Source organism: Myxocyprinus asiaticus, chromosome 21, assembly GCF_019703515.2.
Source record: "Myxocyprinus asiaticus isolate MX2 ecotype Aquarium Trade chromosome 21, UBuf_Myxa_2, whole genome shotgun sequence".
In the NCBI taxonomy this organism is placed as follows: domain Eukaryota; kingdom Metazoa; phylum Chordata; class Actinopteri; order Cypriniformes; family Catostomidae; genus Myxocyprinus; species Myxocyprinus asiaticus.
The window spans coordinates 30566576-30579324 of NC_059364.1; the positions used below are offsets into that span (position 1 = coordinate 30566576).

The 12749-nt window shown below is 36.8% G+C and overlaps 1 protein-coding gene across 1 annotated transcript; it reads left to right on the forward strand.

Annotated features, from left to right (window-relative positions):
- Window positions 1-269: 269 nt before the first annotated feature.
- eif4eb (eukaryotic translation initiation factor 4eb) lies at window positions 270-8125 on the forward strand. The gene is made up of 7 exons (XM_051648463.1): window positions 270-338; window positions 1147-1250; window positions 2337-2432; window positions 2757-2820; window positions 3239-3352; window positions 3459-3598; window positions 7359-8125. Exons 1-7 carry the CDS (start codon window positions 321-323, stop codon window positions 7471-7473), a joined length of 651 nt encoding a protein of 216 aa, XP_051504423.1. The 5' UTR covers window positions 270-320; the 3' UTR covers window positions 7474-8125.
- The last annotated feature ends 4624 nt before the right edge of the window (window positions 8126-12749 follow it).

Genomic DNA, 12749 nt, shown 5'->3' on the forward strand with positions numbered 1-12749 from the left:
AAAAATATCCCTGTTTAATTATGTTTCATTGTTTAATTTCTTAGCGCTTCGTAATGTAAATGTTTACTTTAAAATATAACTTTTAAAAAATCCTTTCCATAAATAAATACAGCTGTTGTGTTTTAAAACCTGGCGAGCTACCTACCTAGATATCGTTTTGGGCATCGTGAACGCGATCGAATGCTGTCTAAACAGGCGTCGCAGTAGGTATTGATACGCAGTCTGTGATTCGCTTCGGAGCGGTGTCAGCCAATCAGAGTGAAGCACTGGAGCAAAGCGTGAACGTCCCTTATGAGGCCTGTGTGAACGAGTCACTTAAAATGGCGACGGAGGAGCCGGTGAGTCAATAAACTTCTCAAATATTATTTTACACTTTCTTGCCCTTTTCCACTTCTCGTAATATTGTTTATCCTTAACAATAACATTAGAGTTGGTTTTAGGGTAAAATGACTGTTTGTTGGCATCCTCGGTGAACTTTCTCAAAGTGATTCGGCATGTTTGAATGGGGTAGAGGGATAAGTTTGGCCGAAAGTTGGCAAAGCTGGCCGTTTAAGTCACATAATTACTTTTCCACCTGCGCATTTGCCTGCACTTTCCTGAATGTATTTAGCTACGCTTTTTACTTTATTTTATTTATATAGTGATGAAGAAGGCGTGCTGCCACATCAACTGTCAAAAACTAGCGACAGCAAATGTGGAAAGTGAAATAAAGTGTGAAGCCACCATGCTGGATCAGATTCAGAGAGCTGTGTCGAACTCACAGTTTAACCCCATCTGTTACAGTCCACATACACAAAAAGATTGACATGACATTTCAAATGTATTTATGTAATCTCTGTTGTCATTGCATCTGTAATGTATCAGTCTTTACTAAACTTCTTACTAAGAAAAAACTAAGTAACGGTAAGACAAACATAAGACAGAAAACAGTCAACCTCAACTAAAAGTTAAAGCAGATGTTGCATTGATCCTAGACAGCTGTTGAATCAGTTCTGGATGCTCGTGTTTACTTGTAAATAAAGACAATAAATTAGCATTGGATAAAGGCATTCTTTTCCATCAGTTCCATCAGTTTTGCACTGCAAGAATTCATCTGAGTTTGAAATGATTAAGCATTAAAACACATTTTTAAATGGTCTTGTCCAGGAAATAAACTCAAATTCCTGTAAGAGTGAAGAGGAGAACTCAGAAGAGACCAACAAAGAAATCGTCAGCCCTGAGAGCTACATGAAACACCCACTTCAGAACAGGTAGAGTGAATTCATTAACTTATGTTGTTATTTGATCTTTTCCCATAAAACTTTAGTTGCTAAAATCTGGTGTTGGCCTAACTTTTTATGACCTTGAAAATAATTTACAGATCCTGCTTTTTTAGGGCTGGGTATTGATTTTGATTCCGATTAGCAAGCTCTCGATTTCGTTTCGATCCAGTATGGCTTCATGTGGTTATACTTCAGTTCAAATGTCCCTTTTGCATACATATGAAAGAAATTCTCTCCCAGCTAATGCTCTTAATTATACAGGGGACCTCCTTACTAGGTATAACATAAATATAAATGTTACTAATTAGATTTCATTAGCTTTTCAAAAATTTTGGTCACATTTCAGCTTTTTAAAAATGAACAAATACACGAATTCAATCAATAAGATATTTCATATTATTTTTTTGTTACATGACTATTGTTTAATTGCATAATTTGAACTATTTCCAAGTATTGACCTTGATTTGTTCAACACATGCTTAAACCAGTACTCTCTCTTTAACAAAACCGGCATTTCTGAAAAGAGCAACTGCAGATGAGTGCACGTTAACAGGAGAGACTCAGATGGCTTTATCTCATCTGTGCCATGCATGATTAACATGTTTCTGTTTTGTTGTTTGTAATCAACAACTGACTGTAGAGAACAGAAAAGATATTAAAGGAGACATTATTCAATGACAAATGGGTCATGTGTATCTCCTCTTTGGACACACATGGAACAACTTTTACTCTCAACATGCAGTGAAAGATCTCACTGCTGAATGGTCCACCACTATACTACACAATCACTGGTGAATGAAATGTAAACATTTACCAGCCAGTTGCTAAATATATACATTTTAGTCACGTAGTGCGAAATTTGGTTGCAAATGAGAGTGAATTCCTCTCATTCTAATAGAGGATTGCCCATAGAGTAAAAGATCGATTGTGTGAGTTAGGAATTGATATCGAGATCGATCACAATGCATCAGAAAATCAATATTTTTACCCACCCCTACTACATATCATGTTATACAGTATGAGTATTCTTTAAATATATACAGTGATGTTTTCATTTTGTCCCCCCCACAAAAGATGGTCTTTATGGTTCTTCAAAAATGACAAGGCTAAAACATGGCAGGCAAACCTCAGACTGATCTCCAAATTTGACACAGTAGAAGATTTCTGGGCGTAAGACTCATTATTATAATTATTATTTTCAAAATATAAGCAGTTTTAACATTGTTTTTTTCTGCACTCAAAAAATAATTTTAAGATTTACGCATTCCAGATTCTTAACAAAATTCTATCAAATTGAATAGAGGTATCTTTAACAAAATAAAACATATATATGTTAAGTTTTATTAATTTATTTTCATTCAAAATTACACAATTTCATTTTATAGAATTTTGTTATGAAATTGAAATTTGTAAATCTTAAAAATAAGCTGAAATATTTTTTTGAGTGTAATAAATTGACCAATATAATTGAGTTGATGAGTAATTTCTTTTTAGGCTTTATAACCACATTCAGGTCTCCAGTAACTTGATGTCAGGTTGTGACTACTCCCTTTTCAAGGTATGCTTACTTCATAGCTATTGTAATTTTTAAGATTCTTAAGGAGTTAGTACCAAAAAACAAAACAAATTGTCATTATTTACTCACCCTTATGAAATGTTGTTCCAAACCTGTATGATTTTCTTTCTGGTGTGGAACACAAAAATATCTATTCAGCAGAAATTATGACAGGAGTTTCCTTTCTGGGTAAACTATCCCTTTAAATGAAAGCTCAGTGATATTTACATAATAGAAACTCATTACCATAATTTCAAGAGCTTTAAGCTGATTGCTGATAGCAAAGAGTTTAAATACTGTTTATGCTTGTGCGTTTAATTCTTTCCTTTTTTGTTTGTTTGGTTAGATTTGCCTATTTTAGTGTAGCTTGCTGCTTTTTAGAAGTAGTTTGAGATTCTCCAGATTACTGTGGATTTTGCAGGATGGTATTGAACCCATGTGGGAGGATGAGAGAAATAAGAGAGGTGGCCGCTGGCTCATCACTCTCAACAAACAGCAGAGGAAATACGACCTGGACCGTTTTTGGTTGGAAACTGTAAGAGTTCTGAGTTAGTCATTGGACGCCCCCTCAATATACAAGTAGTTATTCATGTACTACTGTAGTTCTGTCTCTCTAACGTTAGTCTGTGTTTTGCCCACAGCTTTTGTGCCTCATCGGCGAGGCCTTCGATGACCACAGCGATGATGTGTGTGGTGCCGTAGTCAATGTCAGAACGAAAGGAGATAAAATTGCAGTCTGGACAACTGACTATGAGAACAGAGATGCTATAACACACATAGGGTGAGGCTAATTAACACAATGTCCTATTTATATATACACTGGCGGCCAAAAGTTTGGAATAATGTACAGATTTTGCTGTTTTGGAAGGAAATTGGTATTTTAATTCACCAAAGTGGCATTCAGCTGATTTTACTGATGTAAAAAAAAAAACAGCACCATCACTATTTGAAAAAAAGTCATTTTTGATCAAATCTAGACAGGCCTCATTTCCAGCAGCCATCACTCCAACACCTTATTCTTGAGTAATCATGCTAAATTGCTAATTTGGTACTAGAAAATCACTTGCCATTATATCAAACACTGCTGAAAGCTATTTGGTTCATTAAATGAAGCTTAACATTGTCCTTGTGTTTATTTTTGAGTTGACACAGTATGCAATACACTGGCATGTCTTAAGGTCAATATTAGGTAAAAAATGGGAAAAAAGAAACAGCTTTCTCTAGAAACTCGTCAGTCAATCATTGTTTTGAGGAATGAAGGCTATACAATGCTTGAAATTGCCAAAAGATTTCATGCAAAGGATAACTGGCTCTAACAAGGACAGAAAGAGATGTGGAAGGCCAGATGTACAACTAAACAAGAGGATAAGTACATCAGAGTCTCTATTTTGAGAAATAGACGCCTCACCTGTCCTCAGCTGACAGCTTCATTGAATTCTACCCGCTCAACACCAGTTTCATGTACAACAGTAAAGAGATGACTCAGGGTTGCAGTCTTATGGGAAAAATTGCAAAGAAAAAGCCACTTTTGAAACAGAAAAACAAAAAGGAAAAGGTTAGAGTGGGCAAAGAAACACAGACATTGGACAACAGATAATTGGAAAAGAGTGTTATGGATCTTAACCCCATTGAGGTTTTGTGGGATCAGCTAGACTGTAAGGTGTGTGAGAAGTGCCCAACAAGACAGCCACATCTAAGGCAAGTGCTACAGGAAGCGTGGGGTGAAATGTCACCTGAGTATCTGGACAAACTGACAACTAGAATGTCAAGGACCTACAAAGATGTCATTGCTGCATGTGGAGGATTTTTTGATGAGAACTCTTTGAAGTAGTTTAATTCAAATTAATACAAATTCAAATTGTAATAGTAATTTTTCATGTTATTAATGTCCTAACTATACATTGTGATCAGTTGAATGCCACTTTGATGAGTAAAAGTACCAATTTCTTTCCATAAGAGCAAAATCTGTACATTATTCCAAGCCTTTGGCTCCAGTGCCATGTATATACAGTTGTGCTCAAACGTTTGCATACCCTTGGAGAATTGGTAATATATGTACCATTTTTAAAGAAAACATGAGTGAGCAGGCAAAACACATTTCTTTTATTTCTTATGGGATTCATATTCAACTGTAGGTTATAACAGAACGGCACAATCATTAAACAAAACAAGGCAAAAAAAAAAAATTAAATGACCCCTGTTCAAAAGTCTGCATACCCTTAGTTCTTAATACTGTGTATTGCCCCCTTTAGCATCAATGACAGCGTGCAGTCTTCTGTAATAATTGTCTATGAGGCCCCAAATTCTTGCAGGTGGTATAGCTGCCCATTCCTCTTGGCATAATGCCTCCAGGTCATGTAAAGTCTTTGGTCGTCTTGCATGAACCGCACGTTTGAGATCTCCCCAGAGTGGCTCGATGATATTAAGGTCAGGAGACTGTGATGGCCACTCCAGAACCTTCACCTTTTTCTGCTGTAACCACTGGAGGGTCAACTTGGCCTTGTGCTTAGGGTCATTGTCGTGCTGGAAAGTCCAAGAGCATCCCATGCGCAGCTTTCGTGCAGAAGAATGCAAATTGTCTGCCAGTATTTTCTGATAACATGCTGCATTCATCTTGCCATCAATTTTCACAAGATTCCCCGTGCCTTTAGAGCTCACACACCCCCAAATCATCAGTGAGCCACCACCATGCTTCACAGTGGGGATGGTATTCTTTTCACTATAGGCCTTGTTGACCCCTCTCCAAACATAGTGCTTATGGTTGTGACCATAAAGCTCTATTTTGGTCTCGTCACTCCAAATTACAGTGTGCCAGAAGCTGTAAGGCGTGTCAAGGTGTTGTTTTTTGTGGCATTGGCGCAGTAAAGGCTTCTTTCTGGCAACTAGACCATGCAGCTCATTTTTGTTCAAGTATCGTCGTATTGTGCTCCTTGAAACAACCACACCTTCTTTTTCCAGAGCAGCCTGTATTTCTCCTGAGGTTACCTGTGGGTTTTTCTTTGTATCCCAAACAATTCTGGCAGTTGTGGCTGAAATCTTTCTTGGTCTACCTGACCTTGGCTTGGTATCAAGAGATCCACAAATCTTCCACTTCTTAATAAGTGATTGAACAGTACTGACTGGCATTTTCAAGGCTTTGGATATCTTTTTATATCCTTTTCCATCTTTATAATGTTCCATTACCTTGTTTCGCAGGTCTTTTGACAGTTCTTTTCTGCTCCCCATGACTCAGTATCTAGCCTGCTCAGTGCATCCACGTGAGAGCTAACAAACTCATTGACTATTTATACACAGACACTAATTGCAATTTTAAAAGCCACAAGTGTGGGAAATTAACCTTTAATTGCCATTTAAACCTGTGTGTGTCACCTTGTGTGTCTGTAACAAGGCCAAACATTCAAGGGTATGTAAACTTTTGATTAGGACCATTTGGGTGATTTCTGTTATCATTATGATTTAATAAGGAGCCAAACAACTGTGTGATAATAAATGGCTTCATATGATCACTATCCTTAAATAAAAGACAGTTTTTTTGCATGATCAGTCATATTTTCAAAATCAATGCCAAAATGTCACAATTTCTGCCAGGGTATGCAAACTTTTGAGCACAACTGTATATACATATATATAAACGTATGATGTTCATGATAAAGCGATGATAAAGTAATTATTTTTAAAAATGTAATCTATAAAACTAACTGATATATAAATCTCCGCACAAATGTGTTCAGTAATCGTGAGCAGATGGCAAAATTACTGCCTATACAGTCATCTGAAAACTAGAGTGCACACTGCATGCGACACAAAGTACAACTTGACAACAAGCACTGTTCATCTGTTCGTCTCCCTGTATCATCCCAACTGACAATCATGCCAGTGCCCGCTGGGAGAGCATGCTGGTACACTCACCTGAAATCTCACCGTGACCTGTGTTGTGATTTTTTTATGCACTGCATTCACACTACTTGTTATTGTTTTACTTAAATTCACAGTCTAAGGTAAATATATTTCATAAAATATAAGTACAAATATTTTGTTATCCAAGTAAACTTTTAATGGAGATAGTCGTATTTTCTATACACGTTATTATAAGCAGTAAAAAATTAACGAATTTAATTAAATTCATGTTAAACAAGGTCTAAATGTATTAATATACAGTGACTGAAACGTTTATTAAGAAAAAATATGCCAATAATCCAATTACTTAAGTTGTCCAATTGATCTGTTTCTCACCCACACCTATCATATCACTTCTGAAGATATTGATTTAACCACTGGAGTCTTATTAATTACTTTTATGCTGCCTTTATTTGCTTTTTGGACCTTCAAATGTCTGGTCACCATTTACTTGCATTGTGAAGACCTACAGAGCTGAAATATTCTTTGAAAAATCTCAGTTTGTTCTGCAGATGATGAGAGAATTTTCATTTTTGTTTGAACTATCCCTTTAAGTTTAATGATTAATTTATCTTTATTTATTTAATGAAAATTCAACTTAGTACAGTGTGTAATCATATTTGTCTTTTGTGTTGGTTTGGCAGGAGGGTGTACAAGGAACGGTTAGGCATCCCTATGAATATGACCATTGGCTACCAGTCTCATGCGGACACAGCCACTAAGAGTGGCTCCACTACTAAGAACAAATTTGTGGTCTGAAAATCATCAAGGGCCTGAATTTTCTCTCCCTCCATCCCGTCTCTTTCTCTATCCCTTAAAACCGAAGCAACAACAAAAAATGGACGCAAACAGCTATGAACCCCTTCAAATAGACTTTTCCCAAAAGCCCTTTAAAAACACATTTCTGGACTTCAACTTAAACATAAACTATGAGGATTGTGGCACAGACAGAGTTGTAAAAATAATGATACCTCTGCTGCTTGTTACATTTACACACACATTTTTTTTATTAGTTTTACTTCTGTACCACCCTTACACTACAGAGGGTGTTCTCTCTTTAACCAAACATTTAACATTCACACTACACAGTTTCCTTGAAAAAGGATCCCTTGTTTAATCCTTCTAGTCTTGTTAAGAGTTTGTAAAATATATCTTTTTTTTTTCTTTTTTTTTTTTTTATGAAAAGGAAAAATTGTCAATTTATTTTATGAAAAAGGAAATGTATGTGTTCTTTTATCCAGCAGCTTCGCTGCTTCAGTTCCTAATGAATATAAACATAATTTATTCAGAGTAATCCTCAACATTTCATTGAGATGATATTTGGCCATTGAGTTGTAATCAAGATCAGAACTGCCACAGAACTGCCTTACTTTAAGCATTAACTTGATTAAATTTGGGGGTTTCAATTCAAGATGTGTTTTTTATATTGTGAGTTTTTGATGCATCATAAATGTACATTCCTTGTTAGAATAGTAAACTGTGGGACTTTTTACAGTGCTGTAACAGATGAATCTTGCTTGTCTTTATGTAATTAGCTTAAATTGGTTATTTAGTAAGGTAATAATAGCATGATTAGGTACTGAAAATAATAGTTTTATGTTGATTAAATATATTTCACTGAAAAGGGGGAGAGGCGTCTCAATGTTAATCACGGCAGTTTTGCATGAGCATTAATGGTCAATTAGTGCTTAATTAATAGCCAGTACATCAAAACTTCTCTAAGGTATATCTAAGACTCATGGCGGGGAAAAAAAGACACATGACTTCCCTTGATAACCACATAATAAAACATGCACTGTTAGCATTACTATAGTTAGTAGAGAAAGAGCAGGCCTCACAGATCTGTAAGTGAGCAGATATTTTTCCTCCAACATGACTTGAAATTCTCCACAATTTTCTCCAATTAGTTCAGCTTGAACCGCTTAACATACAGACTCCATTCAGGCTTGTTTGTTCCTTCTACTTTTGGTCTTTGGAAACATTAAAGGCCTACTTAAGGAACGTTACAAGTTCAATACGAGCTCAATTCGATTTGTCCCTTTTTCTTTAAACAAATAAAAGTAAAAATCTGGTGAGGCATTTACAATGGAAGTGAATTGGACCAATCCGTAAACGTTAAAATACTCACTGTTTAAAAAGTATAGCAACAAGATGTAAACTAAATGTGTGTTAACATGACTTTTGTTTGATAAAATCACTTAACCTTTTTTGTGTGAAGCAATAGCTAGTTGTACAGCTTCATTGATGATGTAATGCTGTAAATGCTAAACCCATAAATTGGCTGTAAAAAAACACATTTTAAACAACTTTACAGCTCAAATAATGCATGAGTTTTAAAAGAAGAATTAATGTAAATAAAATTATAAGCTTCACATTTCTGACTTTAAAAGCTCCAAAATTTTGCCCCATTCACTTCCACTGTAAGTGCCTCCCTGTTACCCAGATTTTTGCTTTTTTTTTTTTTTTTTATAAAGAAAAGGTGGGACAAGTCAATTATTTTTAGTGGTAATCCACACCACAAATGCTGTCGATTGAGCTTAATTTGTATTAAACTCGGAATATTCCTTCATTATGTGGATTTATATTCAATATATTGAAAATCACCCATTGACTTACACTCTTAGAATGTTTAGCATTCCAAAGCTGGCAGCTATGACACAATGTGCATACTAAACTGTAATTAATTTTTCCTTTCTTGGCTCTTGTAAACCATCTGGAGTCATCAACCCTTTTCCTGCTTCATTTTAAGCCTGGCCTGGCCCTATAATGTGTCCAGGACCATATGAATGTTTTTGCATACTTTGTTATGACACTAACATTGCAACGGCATCAAAATAATCACTCTTTTTATATAGTCATAAATGCACATTTAATTTTAAAACATTTAGCTGTACTTCAGCTTCTTAACTTTAGCATTGGTTGAAGTTAAAATGTATTTGCTGTTTAAGACACTATAATTTTTTTTTTCATTAAAATTAGTTTGAGATCAAACAATAATCATTGGGCCCCCTGTTGAAGACCCCACATCTATATTGTCGTCTGTTTTCTAAATGCAAATCTAGCTTTAAATAGTTCTCCTATTAAAAAGCATGTTGGTAAGTTGTCTCAAATGCTGCCTGCCACTGTAAAAATGAAAAGATACCGACGCACCATTTGGGGTTCCTCAGCTACCAAATCAGCAGAAACCCTTTAAAGTAGCCTAAAAATATCCTATTTATGTACTAAAGTGAAATAAAAGATATATTTCAAATGCCTTAAAGCCTTTTCTTTATAATGGGGTTACTGAAGGAACCATTGACAGTCCTTAGAGTTCTTGCAGGAACTATGAAAAAGTTTCCGAAAGGGTGTCTGGAGGATCTTCAGAGGGTTCTGCCAGTGTGGAAGCTGAGGAACCCCAAATGGTGCCTTAAGTATTTTTTATTTTTTTTTACATTTACATTTTTGCTGTGTGCATCTTAACAACCGAGTCATCATTGACGAGACCTATGAATCAGTTTGTTTTCAAGACTTGAAGATCCTGATTTGCAGTCGATCAAAACAGGCATTTCTGAAAATGATATTGTTGTTTGGTGCTACCCAGGTATTGCTCAACATTAGAGGTATCAGTAAACCCCAAGGAAAAAAGAACACTTATGTGAGAATGCTGTTTGTAGACTACAGCTCAGCATTCAACACCATAGTGCCCTCCAAGCTTGGTGAGAAACTCCGGGCTCTAGGCTTAAACAGCTCGCTGTGCAGCTGGATCCTGGACTTCCTGTTAAGCAGATGCCAGGTGGTTAGAATTGGCAGCAACATCTCCTCATCACTGACCTTCAACACTGGAACCCTGCAGGGCTGTGTTCTCAGCCCACTCTTGTATTCCTTGTACACACATTACTGTGTGGCAACACACAGCTCCAGTGCCATCATTAAGTTTGCTGATGATACGACGGTGGTAAGTCTGATCACTGACAATGATGAAACAGCCTACAGAGAGGAGGTGCACACTCTGACACACTGGTGTCAGGAGCACAACCTCTCCCTCAATGTCAGCAAGACAAAGGAGCTTGTGGTGGACTTCAGGAGAAGAGATAGAGAACACAGTCCCATCACCATCAATGGAGCACCAGTGGAGAGAGACAGCAACTTCAAGTTCCTGGGTGTCCACATCACTGAGGAACTCACATGGTCCGTCCACACTGAAATCGTTGTGAAGAAGGCTCATCAGCGCCTCTTCTTCCTGAGACGGCTGAGGAAGTTTGGAATGAACCGCCACATCCTCACACGGTTCTACACCTGCACTGTGGAGAGCATCCTGACTGGCTGTATCTCCGCCTGGTATGGCAATAGCACCGCCCACAACCGCAAAGTGTGGTGCGAACTGCCAGACACATCATCAGAGGTGAGCTTCCCTCCCTCCAGGACATATATACCAGGCGGTGTGTGAAAAAAGCTCGGAGGATCATCAGATGGGCTGTTCTCACTGCTACCATCAGGCAGGCGGTATCGCAGCATCAGGACCCGCACCAGCCGACTTCATGATAGCTTCTTCCCCCAAGCAATCAGACTTTTGAACTTTTGATCTCCCACGATCAATACATCAGCACTGCACTTTATTACTTTTATATCTCACACCGGACTGTCATAAATTATATTATTATTATATTATATTCTCTCTTAACAACTGACTATCAACCGACAGCCTGAATGTCAATACAGTACAATACTGTACATTCTATATATACTATATATACTTTTTTATTGTATAATGTGTATTCTGTATTGTGTGTATTGTATACTGTACAGTGTATGTTATTATTTGTATATTGTGTTGTGTAATTATGTGTATATTAGATTTTAAATTGTGTTGTGTTAATCTGATGTTATTGTAAATTGGTACTGTCTCATCACTGTCACGACTGCTATGTTGATCGGAACTGCACAAAAGAATTTCACACACTATTGCACTTGTGTATATGGCTGTGTGACAATAAAAGTGATTTGATTTGATTTGATACTGCAGATGAAAGCAAACTCAGATTTGAAAGACAGGTTTTTTAGTCGAGGATAACTGCGAAGAACTGTCGTTGTTGTTTTAATTGCATACATTTAAGCTCAGCTCTTCCTTGCATGTACAGTATAGATAATGTTAACATTATTATTGCAAAGACATAATATTTTTTATCGATTTAAACAGATCAGTGAACCAATCTGTACATGTTTCGGTCAAACTGTGTTTACAACCACAGTGCATTTTTAAGTGGACAGTCAGATGCATCAGTGTGAAAGATGTGTGCTTCAAATGTATTTTTATTTGTACTATAATTTACTCATTTACTTTCCTGCCATGTTCTGTTGTTTTGCATTTCACTGACTTCAGCAGAGCAATCTTTGAAGCGAATCATAGGCCTAATGGGTCTAATGCAGTTTAAAGGTCTTTGATCAATGGATAGACAGATGCAGTAACAGTTCAACAAACCATCCTAAAGAGGCCCGAACCAAATCAAACTTGACAACCACAAACTCAATCTGTGATAGCCATAAAATTATATTCTGCCTTACTGAGTGCATGGGAGCTAGGGCAACTTATAATGACCATAGAGATGTACTATGGCTGCACTTGTCAATAGTTCTTAACATCATCTTGGTGTTCATTGGATGATTATTTGGTGCCGGAGAGCAGGATAATGAGGCCACCCTCAAATGTGCTGTTTGCACCTCCCCACTTTACACCTCTAGCATCTCTAATGAGAGGCCCTTAAATCTGTCTCTGTGATCCTTACAAAACTCTAATGATGCACATGCAGTTTGTTCACCAATTACTGCTCCAGAGCAGATGGAGATAGGCACTGTTGAAATCTTAATTTAGTTGCCTGTTTTACATGTAGTGTGAATATTTGTTATGTGTGCAGAGATACATACTCTGTAATGAAAGTCAGGTCTTTGCTAAACAGAGGACTCGGACCAAGAAAAAAAGCTAATAACAGGCAGACCTCTGAACTGAGATAAGAATATGATGGGAGGGAGAGTATTATACAACTGTTCTAAAATGGAAA

Excerpts from the sequence above, each read along its gene's own strand:
- eif4eb (XM_051648463.1), top strand. Across the intron at positions 1,251-2,336 it reads AAACACCCACTTCAGAACAG|ATGGTCTTTATGGTTCTTCA; the intron begins GTAGAGTGAATT and ends CCCCCACAAAAG. Across the intron at positions 2,821-3,238 it reads GTGACTACTCCCTTTTCAAG|GATGGTATTGAACCCATGTG; the intron begins GTATGCTTACTT and ends TGGATTTTGCAG.